The sequence below is a fragment of the Chelon labrosus genome (assembly GCF_963514085.1).
Source record: "Chelon labrosus genome assembly, chromosome: 13".
Taxonomy (NCBI): domain Eukaryota; kingdom Metazoa; phylum Chordata; class Actinopteri; order Mugiliformes; family Mugilidae; genus Chelon; species Chelon labrosus.
In genome coordinates this window covers 9,137,394-9,149,816 of record NC_140346.1, presented here as the reverse complement: position 1 = coordinate 9,149,816, position 12,423 = coordinate 9,137,394, and the positions used below count along the sequence as shown (strand labels likewise).

Sequence of the window (12,423 nt, the reverse complement as noted above, 5' to 3'; positions counted from 1 at the left end):
GAATGTGTTTATCTGCTTGTTTCTCATGCTTATCTCCCTCCTATCTCTTTTTCTGTTTCCCCTGAGCAGATCTGTCTCTGCTCAAACTGTCTTCCTGTTAAAAGAGATTTTTCTTGCCATTAGCCTTTAGTTTTGATTGCAGCATGCATTCTCTGTGGCATTGTTTCGACAAGCTTCTGCAATGTCACAAGATTTATTTCCATCCAGTGTTGCATTCATTTTTCACCAAGATCTTGTATTGATGATGGGAGAATCTGACCACTGCACAAAGCCTTCTCCAGCACATCCCAAAGATTCTCAATGGGGTTAAGGTCTGGACTCTGTGGTGGCCAATCCATGTGTGAAAATGCATGCCAATGATTTGACGCTTCTCAAACAGACTAACATCTTTCCCACAATCACAGGATATGTCTTTCGACATGGTTGTTTAAGAAATGAGAAGCTACTCATTGCCTCAGTTGCGGTTAAATAACTTGTTGACAGCTGAAAGATAATCACCCATGCAGTAATTATCCAATAGGAGGCTCGTACCTATTTGCTTAGTTAAATCCAGGTGGCGACTTTTTTTTGGCCAGACAGTGTATTTCAAGCTTCAGCCACCTGCAGTTTTAATTGTGAAGGCCCAGGCAGATTTCTTTGATTCCGGCAACACATGATGGCTGAAATATGATTGGACAAAGGCTCTAATGCAAAGTTGCACTGCAGGAATCACCACAGCTGAAAGACAGACAGGCCATAAAATTAAAAGAATAGGCTATTGGGAATAATTTAATACGTTTAAAGGGGAAATATTAAAATATTTAAGTATATAAGTCAATGGTTTTGATAATGTTTAGGCCAGCAGAGAAGGCTTTGTTGGCCTGTGATTTTGTGTAAAATGTATTGCTGAGTACTATATGTCAGAGGATCGTCCTATAATTTCTAATCCAGCTTTCGCAACATACGTAGATACTGCAAGACAAACAAAAATGTTCCCCTTGAATATCTAAAACAAAACCTGCAAACTAGACCCAAATCCAGTCCGCTGCTATGCTCACATGACATATTTGTCGCACTGCAACACATATTCAACCCACCCCTGCTCTGATTATCCACTCGCTGCATGCCTGCAAGCTATACTGCTGCTCGCTGCTTCTGCTGCTGCTGTCAATATTTGAAAAGTCCCAGCCCCACCTCAGGGTCCACCTGTTGGCCCGGAGAAGTCTTCTCTCCAGTGTGGTCATGCCCCACTCCCTGCTGAGTGGAGCTTGTTGTTTCCTTGTGTTCTCGGTCACTGAATGAACAGTTTTTCTTCCTGTCTCGCTCCTTCTTGAAGTAACATGTCATAATTTTTTTTTTACTTTTTTCAAGTTAACCCCTGTCCCACTCATTCATTAATGTCACAGTTTGTGCTTTCTTGGACAAATTTGCATCGCACTACATTGTTCCAATTTAGAAAATATGCGGCGTCTTACATTCACTATGCTCCGTTGCAATGCGCGTGTAGTTAATCTAAACTGCCCACTGGTTCATGTCTCCTAGTGAGCAGATAGATAGATAGATAGATAGATAGATAGATAGATAGATAGATAGATAGATAGATAGATAGATAGATAGATAGTTAGATTGATAGATTCTTAGAGAGAAAAATACCGACTGCACATTATTATTGCACTCTATTATTGCAGATTATATATTGTCAGAGAGTCAGAGAATCAGGAAATCCCCCCCCCCATCTTTCAGTCCCTTTCCTTTTTGTCCTCCTCCCTCCAAGTGAATGGTGGTTAAACAGTTTGATGGCACGGGGGACAAAGGAGTTCCTCAGCCTATTTGTCCTGCACTTTGGGAGAAGAAGCCTCTCACTGAAGGTGCTTCTCTGGCTCCTAATGGTCGTGTGCAGAGGGTGGCTGGCATTGTCCAGGATACCTTTTATTTTTTTCAGTGTCCTTCTCTCTGCTACGTTTGCCAGAGGGTCCAGCTTCGTGCCAACCACTGAGCCAGCCCGCCTGATCAGCTTCTCCAACCTGGAGAGGTCTGCTTTTGAGGTGCTCCCACCCCAACACACCACAGCGTAGGACAGAAGTAAGTAACCATCTGTAATTTTAATACTTGAAGTTACGCAGATGTAAACAGGAATGAACACTTTTACATGTACTATGTCCCTTATGTTATAACAATCTATGGCCTTGTGCTTGAAAGATCAAATGAATTATGTCTGTATCTCAGTGTATCTGTCCATGTGTGTGTACACTGTATATGTGTGGTTATGGGATCCTTGCACTGCTGTACATACTGATGCAGAACAGGAAGAGGAAAAAGTCAAAAACTGCTGCTGTAACTCAACCATTACAAAAAAGCCATTACAAAGCAGAGAGATCTCCTTACATCACCAAGCTGATGCTCTATTTTGCTGAGCAGTTTATATATAGAAATGACACACACTATCTCTCTCTTTCTCTCTCGCACACACATGCACACAAACACTTTATGAGCACCTTCCATTGGCATAATGCATTTCCTTACCCTTATGATAACCATAATCTAATCGTAATCTTTACACTAAAAGCAAATCTTAACAGGGTTTAACCTCTGGAAATGACAAAAGGGCCGCTCACACACACACACACACACACACACACACACACACACACACACACACACACACACACACACACACACACACAGCCCCACTCTCCTCTCATGTGTAGATCATAACAATGACCAGCACATATCACAGACTCCATGCAGTACGGTGCAGCCCCTTTCAGGGACTATATAGGGAGCTGTAGAGACAAGATCTTCTTGAGATCCACAGGGTGGACATGCATTAAGTTTACTTTAAAGCTTCTTATTTGGTGGTTAAGATGTTTTTCTCTCCTGCCCGCTGTCTCATCTCTCTGCTTCTCTTCAGCTTTGTTGATCCTGGTGAGTTGAAGGATGCTCCACTAAATGTAATAGTTGATTTTAAACCTAGATCTAGTTTGATCTTATACATTGTTCTAAAATTAGTGATTTGATGATTTACTTAGATTCAAAATTAAGAATTACTATAACAGGACGCACTAACATTTTTAGTTAGTAGTAGTAGTAGTTAGTTTTAGTTAGTTTAGTTGATGTACAAAAGTAGTTGTGTACACTTCTTTGTCTAATGTGACAAAACACATGAGACTTTATTGACTTTTGACATTCATAAATTCGGGGCTAATTTATCAGTTTGATGTCAGGCACAAATTGAAAGATTCTTGTGATCCCAGGTTTGATAAGATCCTATATATGGACTGCATACTCTAGTTTTCTTTGCAGCTGTCAGAGTTTAACAAGAACGAAAAAATAAATTATTCTGGTGATGACAACAAGTCTCTTGGGAAACTATTGTCAGATGTTGACTGTTTCTAAAATAGATGATACATTTTAGAGGAAGATATTTAAGTTTTTTGGTCAGCCAGTCAAATCAAAGCCTTGGTGCAATGTTAGCAAATGTGATTCACCTGTATGCGCCGCTCATATAGTCAACATGAAAGTCTGAATCTGGTGTTCACCCCAAATACAGCCACAACTTTTGAGTTGCACAAACTTTCGGTTTCTCTCACAGGCTTCTAATCTACTGTTTTATTTTTCACACAGTCACAGTTGTCCTTCTCTGTTTTCCCTGCTTCTTTGTTTGTTTCTTTTTTTGGTGGCAGGACGGATTTTGAGGACGATCAAGGAGCGCGTGCGTGACCTCCAGCTGCAGAAAAACAAGCAGCTTCTCCTGACGCTCGCAGCCAGTGGTCATCAGCCTCTCAAACACGTGAAGGAGGCCTGGATTCACCAGCCGCTGGACCACTTCAACCGACAGGACGCTGCTACTTTCCCTCAGGTTGAGAAATATTAAACAGTGCTTTCTATGTTTATGTTATGTTGTGAAAAGCATGGAGCAGATCATTTAATGGAAAAGGCTTGATGTTTGAGATGTTGCCCTTTGTTAGCTGCTTACTGGTATCCATTCCTTTATTCTTCTGATCTGCTTATGATACCTCATGTAGCTCAATACATAATTCATTGATATTTGATTTTTAAAACTTAAACTGATGATAAAACAAAACTTTTTGCTCTCAGATCATATAACCTGCAGGAAGGGCATTTTGTTTAAAGCATCAAATAAAATGCCATTGTGAGTTACTTGTGAGGATTTCTGAATGAAGTAAAGCTGATAAACAGCTGCCTTGTCAGCATAAATGACAAAATAGGCTGCGGCAAAGCAATCCTGCTGTCCCACTGACCTCTGCTGCATTCAGTTTGTTCTACAGTTCAAAGCTGAACTCTATACCACAGTATACCACACAGCGACGAGTGAGCTCTCTGTCCAGAGAAATCTAGACTGGTTCAACCTTTTAACCACTACACATCCTCAAGGCAGTTACAGAATTCTGTTTCTTGGCAACATGGATTGAAATGTCCGTCTTCATTTAGCTGTTCCCGGCATTTGAGGCTGCCATTGTGCATTTTGTCCTTTGCTGCGTTAAGTAAAGGGCTATTGACTGGCACCAAGGCCTTGAATGAATAAAGCACTTCTTTCTTTCTTGTTTTTTTTTCTTTTTTGTAGTATTTTCCTAAATCTCACTCTCTGTCTGTCTTTCAGAGGTTCTTTGTGAACGAGGCCCACTGGCAGCGTCCTGATGGTCCAGTGTTTCTCTTCATTGGAGGAGAAGGGCCCATCTTTGAGTTTGATGTCCTGGCAGGTAACGTGGGACACAGCACATGTCTGTACGTGTCTACACCTGCACCTTTAAAGAGCAGACAGGCAGATGAAACCGCACAACACATGCTCTGAATTTTGCACACACAAAAGTGCAAATGTAATGATCGAAGCATCATTGTAAGATGAGAGTTGGCTGCAAGCACACTTTTATCTTCTTCTGCTCTAAACTATTGATCACAATCACCCTCACAAGTATGTAAGTACGTTAGAGGGGAAGGACTTCTGGGCCGCTTGAAAAACAATCATTTTTGAATGCAGTCTTCCAGAAATGTAACAGATGCAGCTTCTGGGTTTTGTCTGCGTTACGTAATCTTTAGTATTTTGGACTATTGGCAAGAGAAAGCAAGGCATCTGAAAAAAACACATTGGATTATGGGAAACTGTGATGGCTTTTTTATGAACTATTTTACTATATTTCATAGACCAAATTGTAAACTGATTAATCAATAAAAAAAAAAAAATCTGCATAATCAGTCCCATCAATTGAAATTCAAGCTTGGTTCTCGAGTTTAATAAAAATTAAACAACATTATTCCCTGTATGTGTAATTGTACAGGTGCAGTGTTTCAATAGTAGCGTACCTGTTAGCAGATTTAAACCATCGCCCAATATGGACTGACTTCACTTTAATTTGCCGGAAGACTTTTTTTTCTTGCTAGTAATGTTGCTTCACAAAACTTCATGGCCTCAGCCAGAAACCTTTTAGACTGCCTTCCGAAGTGTCAGTGTGGGAAGCTGACTGATAGTGTTGTTGCTCCTCACCTCATCACACATTTAACTTCTTTCAAAGTTCCGTTCACTTTTAATCCTCTCTGCTGCAGCACGTCTTGTTAAAAATAAAATAAAATAAAATGAAACGTTGCTCAACCCTGAATGTTATCGGCTTTAAACATATTTTCCCAGGTCACCATGTCGACATGGCTAAAGAGCATGGGGCTCTGCTGCTGGCTGTGGAGCATCGTTTCTATGGTGACAGTGTCAATCCTGATGGCCTCAAAACAGAGAACCTGGCCGATCTGAGCAGTCAGCAGGCGTTAGTATTGGTTGTGTGTGTGTATATACATGTGCAAATGTGTCTTCACCCTGTTTTCTCCTCACGTCATCTACCTTATTGCATATATATGTGCATCCGTCTTTTTTTATTTATTTATGTTCATTCAGTTTTCCCTTTTCTTTCTATTCATTTATATATCATTGTATGTGTGTGTGTTAATAGCTGAGTGTTTAGTTTGCCTTTCACTGCATCACACCAGTGACAACAAGTCCTAAGCATGTAGAGGAAACACTGATCAAACACTTGCATCAGAAGTTTTCCAATATGGTGTACACCGTGGACACCTACTAGCCAATCAGATTTAGGTCTTAGCACACATCATGGTAAAGGACACAATGTTTTTCCCTTGACAATTTTCCATTTTCCAGGACTGTCATTCAAGAATAAGGACATTTTTGGAGGATGAGAACAGAATCAACCCTGTTGAACATTTGAATCTGTCTCTTCCTGTCTCCTTAATCCTTTCCTAAGTTGTTTTCTGTGTATGAAGGCAGATGTGAGACAACTAGAGTGTTTCTGCATGCCTTTCCTTCTGCCTTTTGATCTCTCCATTTACATTTGTCTATATGTCTTCTATTGTATCCGTAAGTTCACATCAGCTGAACGTTTGTATTTTGTTCCCTTTGGTTCAGGCTTGCTGACTTGGCTTTGTTCCACCAGTACATCAGCCAAAGCTTCAATCTGAGCCGCAGGAACACCTGGATCAGCTTTGGCGGCTCGTACTCTGGAGCTCTGTCTGCCTGGTTCAGAGGAAAGGTGCAAAACGAGCATTCAAAGCTGCTTAAGGCTTAAAACTCTTTGCTTACAAACGTGGCACATCACGAACTTGGAATATTAATTCTGTAGGCAAAAATAGTTCTTTGGGAATTTATTTACTTTTATAATTAAATACAAAATATTGACACATACATATATGTATATATATATGTATGTGTCATAACTTATATGAAGTGAGTTCATGTGTCTCTGGAGAAAGGTGGAAAAGAAGATGAGCCTATGAATTCCTCCCCTGCTATGATGGCTTACACATGTTCCAGTAGCAATGAACAACACAATGTCTGGCTCAGATCTATGGATGCTGAAGTGTAATAGTTTAAAGATTTCCAACATATGAGACAAAATGTGCAAGAACTGCTTAATAATTCCTACTCCATACTGCCTTCAAACATGTGACCGTGAGTGTTTGGCATTCGAGTGGTAACAAGAGCCTTGAGAACGCTGCTGCTAGGCGACTTTTGAGCGTCTAGAAAGCAGTTTCATTTTCATACAATAAGTAGGCAGGCAATATCCACACCACACCTGGTCACAGGCAACAGAGCTAGACACACTATTCTGCTAGCAAAGTTCATAATGTTAACCATCAAAGAAAGAACACGTGAAATAATGTGATGCTAGTTATTTTATTCAAATGTTTCTCCATCGTATTCAGAGTAGACCTGCAGCATGAGTGTTGCAGACTGAGTGTTGCAGAGCGCAGAGGACTGAGTGTTCAGAGTTGTGTCACGTGAGAGTCTCTATGACAATAACTGAAAACTTAGCACACTGTTGTAGTTTAAAGTTTGTCGCCGCTCTGGGCCTCCTACTGACCTGGGTCCCCAAACAGTTGCCTGCCTTTCCTGTTGACAAGCTGCACCTCTGACAATGTGGCTCAAGTATTTGTTTTGGACAGTGGTAGTTAGAGGGAATTTAATTTGTAGGTCTCCTTCCTCAGATGGGATTGGCTGACAGTAAACTACTACTCTTCTCATTTAAAAATGGACTTATACTAATATATTGGTTTTTGAAATTCACTTGATCCATTTTCTTTTCTGCATGTCACACAGGCAAGAAAAGATTATTCCAATTTTTAGCTCTTGTCTCTCTTCTGTTTCCATTCTTCTTGGCTCCGCTGCAGTTTCCCAGTCTGGTGTATGGAGCCGTGGCCTCCTCTGCTCCGGTCAAGGCAACGCTGGACTTCTCTGCCTACAATAATGTAAACTGACACTCATCCATAAATAGTATAGTCTAAAAGCTTACTCAGCACCATCAAGTTGGTAAAAAGATATTATAGATCTCATAATTTTGTTATCATATTTGTTTCAAATATCAAATTGTTCTGCCTAAATGCAATCCAGTTTTGAGAAATAATTCTTACATTCCTATTACAATGTCTTCTCCACCTACAGCCCTGTATGCCGAACTGTACCAGTTTAGTGATCCAAGTTTCCATCCCTCTCACACATCTGCTGTCTGCTCTGTTTCAGATTGTTGGCTTGAGTCTGAAGAACATGGCAGTTGGTGGCTCTGAGAAGGTGTGAAAGCTGCCACCTGTCATATGATAGCCATTAAGTTCTTATCTGTTACTTTTTGTGTTAAAACCAGACTCATCCTCTCTTCACAGTGCCTGGCTAAAGTGCAGGAAGCTTTTGTTGCTGTGGAAGCTGCACTGATGAGTGGAAATATCAGCCAGGTGGCCATGGACTTTGGATGTTGTCAGATCCCCAAGGATCCTGCTGATCAGGTGATGGTAGCTGAAATTGTAATAGAATTCAAAGTGGTTGGTGTGATCAAAGGGTAAGTGTACGACCTGTAACCTACTACTTCTAACTGCTAACCTACCACCCGTGACAGGAGGTACATTATTTTAAGTACCTTTAACCACATCCTGGTGTACTGAACTCCTCACAATTGATTGCTCAGCATACAACCACTAAACAGGGCTTCAGACTACATTGTTGGATAGTGAAAGGATTCTTTACATGGACTTGGCACACTTGTGCTCTAAATCCCTTCTTCATGACCCTTTTTCTGACATAGGCCTACTTTTACACCCAAGGTCAAGAAGCCTCTGGGTTTTCATCAACAACCATTGTATGTCTATTCAGATTTTAAAACTAGACTGGCTGTTATTTTACACTATCAACAGTATTTACAGTAGGTATCACATAATTTTTCACACAGTTGACACACCGTAGCAGTGTTTAGCTCACTTTCCTATTTCTATGCACCAGTAGAATAAGCTAAGAAGTCTATTAGCCTGTTCTTTATTTAACTAGTCTTCCTACTTTATTTAGCTTGTTTAAACATGCATCCCTTACGTTTAACTTTAAACTATTTAAACCAGTCATTTTTATTTTTGTTTAAATTTATCTATACGGTCGCTAAATTGCTGAACTCTATGTTCAATAAGAGCTAGCGGTCTCATCCATTTTCCATTCATGTCAACAGCTTACTTTAGCTAACCCTTTACTGCATCTCCATACATTTGAACTGTTTTTTTTTTTAAGCTAACTGTTCACCTATTCATTTCAGTGAACAACTGTACATCCACTGCTGACTTAGCAATTTGAACAGCAATTTGAACAGTTTATTGTATATCCCACTGACGATTTATCTATTAATTTCAGCTCTGCCCACTTGCTAAATATATCTCATACATGTGGCATTCAGGGTTAACATGTAAATATCATGATTTCTTCTTTCACGAGTGGAACATAACTTTTATCTCGCTTGCTCACTTCAGACGGAGCTGATGCAAAACCTGGCCGACATTTTCATGGGAACAGTGCAGTACAACGAAGAAGGGGTGCTCATGTCTATTGAAGAGCTGTGCGGTGTTATGACCAATACGAGTGAGCAGTTTGAGGAAGAGTTGGTAGCTTACAGACGCCTTGTGAAGGTCTCCCAGGTATGGAGAGGCCTCCTGTTCATGTATTCCTGTATTACCACTAGATGTCACTGCTGAACCATTTTTTGTGACTCCCTCATGAGAGAACAACTTGTTGTCCTTCCCGTGTTATGGTGTTAATTCTCTGTTAAGATTTATTTTTCTATGCAGCAAGCACTCAAGGAATGTTTTCTATGTTTTAAGTGTTTTTTTTCCCCTCAATGCTTGTCTTTGTTCGTGCACTCTGCAGATCTACCGCTCCACCAGTAATGAGCCATGTCTGGACGTCTCCCATGAGAAAACAATAAAGGAGCTGATGGACACCTCTCTCCACTCTGGCCGGAGAGCAGAGAGACAGTGGACGTACCAGACCTGCACTGAGTTCGGCTTCTGTACAGCACATCTGCACACACGCACAGCAACACAAACAATGTATACATAGTCAACATCACTGTTTATGGCTCTTTGTCTCTCTGTGTGTGTGTAGACCAGACTTGTGAGGATGCCACTTGTCCATTCTCGGGGATGCTGACTCTGCAGGCTGAGACTGAGCTCTGTGCCATGCTGTTTGGTATTTCCCGGCATTCTGTGTCTGCACGCATCGCCTTCACAAATACTTACTATGGAGGAGGCAACCCATCCACCCTCAGGGTCCTCTATGTCAATGGTGAGACTGGGTTTTCTAGAAACAAAATTAGCAATATGACACCACATTACTCATTCTAAGGTGTTTTAAAGTTTTTATATTTATATTTACTGATATAGTGCTTAATGGGCAGCAGTGGCAAGGTGGTTAGCACTGATGCCTCACAGCAAGAAGGTCCCGGGTTCAAATCCATGGGCCGACTGGGCCTTTCTGTGTAGAGTTTGCATGTTCTCCCTGTGTCTGTGTGGGTTCTCTCTGGGTACTCCAGTTTCCTCTCACTGTCCAAAGACATGCTCATTAGGTTAATTGGTGATTCTAAATTGGCCGTAGGTGTGCATGTGAGTGTGAATGGTTGTCTGTGTCTCTGTGTTAGCCCTGCGATGGACTGGCGACCCCGCCTTTCGCCTGATGACAGCTGGGATAGGCTCCAGCACCCCCTGTGACCCTTCACAGGAACAACCGGTTACAGAAGATGAATAAATGAATGATATAGTGCTTAACTTGTTGTGTTGTGGGCCTTCTTCCTCTGTATGTACTGCACAGAATTGACAATAAAGCAGACTTTGACTTGAAAACTACCTCTTGTTCCTTGATTTTATATAATAAACCAGTGGTGCAGGACTACATGCTAATTACAAATCTGTATTATCATTGCTACAGGTGGAATTGATCCATGGAAGGAGCTGTCAGTGGTCCAGGGTACGACTGCGGATGGAGAAGAGGCTCAGACAGTTTTCATCAAGGACACTGCTCATTGTGCTGATATGGCAAGTGGAAGAGTCACCGACCGCCACTCGCTCAGGAAAGCCAGACAGGTACTGTGCAGCATAATAAACGTGTAGATTATCAAATCAAGAACATTCCTCTTACTGGAGCGATTTTTCGTCCCTCGTTACTCAACCACGTTAACAAACGGCACTGAAAAAGTCAATTAAGCTTTTCAGTTTTACAAATAAAACAACAACACCACTTTATTTATCACTGAACTCAGCTTTATAAAAAGAAAACCTTCTCCTTATTTGTATGATTTGAGCCACTGCGTCAACTGCTAGGATGTCAACATGGAGGGCTCCAGCACAACGATTTAAAGTGTTACACTAACGTACACATGCAAGCACACGCTGCCAGTGATTCACTTTGTAACACAAACACTGTACCGTGTTTCTACTGTTTACCTTGTGGAAGATGATATATTGCCACTTTTAGAGTATCATGAACAATCACTACCTTGCACACACACACACACACATACATACATCTGGACCCTTATCAGGATACCTTATATTAATGTAAGTCACACAAACGACCTGTGTGCATTTATGCATGAAATTAACGCACATTAAAGCAAAAGTCAAGATGTTCTTATTGTGTTGTGTAGTTGTGTATGCTCTAGAGTACAGTTACTAATAATCCATGTGTACATGTGAGCCTTGTATTAAGATTCTCTTGGAATATGTGAACATATTATTTAATCTAAGGTGATTCCAAAATATCACATAATCATTAGTTGTAATATACATCATTCTTTTCGAAATTCCACCTTAAAGTCATTACTCACTTACAGAAACACTATAAATCACACTCTTCAGTCATCCCACATCAAAATATGACCTTAAACCTACATATGAGTAACAATATAAATGCAGAAATCATGTTTTGTAAATGTGGTTTTGCTTGGATATTGCGGCATAAAAAGAAAGCTAAAGTGTATTTCTCCACCTCTCAGGAGATTGAGAAGCACGTGGCCGGCTGGCTGAAGACAGCTGCCCAGGAGTCGATGGAGAAAAGAACAGCCTGATCAGATCACATTATAACCTAGTTCAGGTCTTATCACCGTCCCCTGAAACTGATAAGAAATAGTTAATAATCTGGTCTTCCTGCTCTGCTCCATCCTCCATTTCCTCTCCCTTGGTCTTTGCCTCTTTCACTCTCTGTCTATAACAGCCTCATAGCACTGCAGTTGATCTCAGTGTTTGTATAGTTCTTTGTGTATGTCTTTATTTATGCTCCTTGCTATTTTTATTTTGGACTATATACTCAATTTTCTGGTTGAATTACAAACTTTTGTGGAGATTTTTATCTACTGATTTCATTTTATATACTTGCAATGATATGATGTCTGTTTCCCACTTAATAACTTTTTCTAGTTCTGGCAAAATAAAATGTTTTGGCTGGGGTTTGTTTTTACAATATGCATCAGTAGTCATAACCTTGTAGTGTCACTAGGGTGTGGTATTGCTGCATAGGTGGGAATCCCATGTCTTGAGGCAGTGCACATCCATCACAGATGAACCAGTGTGTGATGTCACAGTGAACCTGTACGTGTGATGTGTTGTGTATTTTTAACAGTGAGAGAA

General features: G+C 40.7%; 1 protein-coding gene across 1 annotated transcript; it reads left to right on the top strand.

The window, feature by feature from the left end:
• Window positions 1-2,843: 2,843 nt before the first annotated feature.
• Window positions 2,844-12,323, top strand: prss16 (serine protease 16; the record flags this gene model as incomplete). Its single annotated transcript, XM_084558429.1, has 13 exons — window positions 2,844-2,904; window positions 3,663-3,838; window positions 4,601-4,700; window positions 5,624-5,753; window positions 6,407-6,530; window positions 7,669-7,746; window positions 8,018-8,065; window positions 8,155-8,274; window positions 9,277-9,441; window positions 9,671-9,812; window positions 9,908-10,087; window positions 10,727-10,881; window positions 11,793-12,323. The coding sequence occupies 13 exons, from the start codon at window positions 2,844-2,846 to the stop codon at window positions 11,862-11,864; spliced, it is 1,551 nt and encodes a 516-aa protein (XP_084414555.1). The 3' UTR covers window positions 11,865-12,323.
• Between the last annotated feature and the right edge of the window lie 100 nt (window positions 12,324-12,423).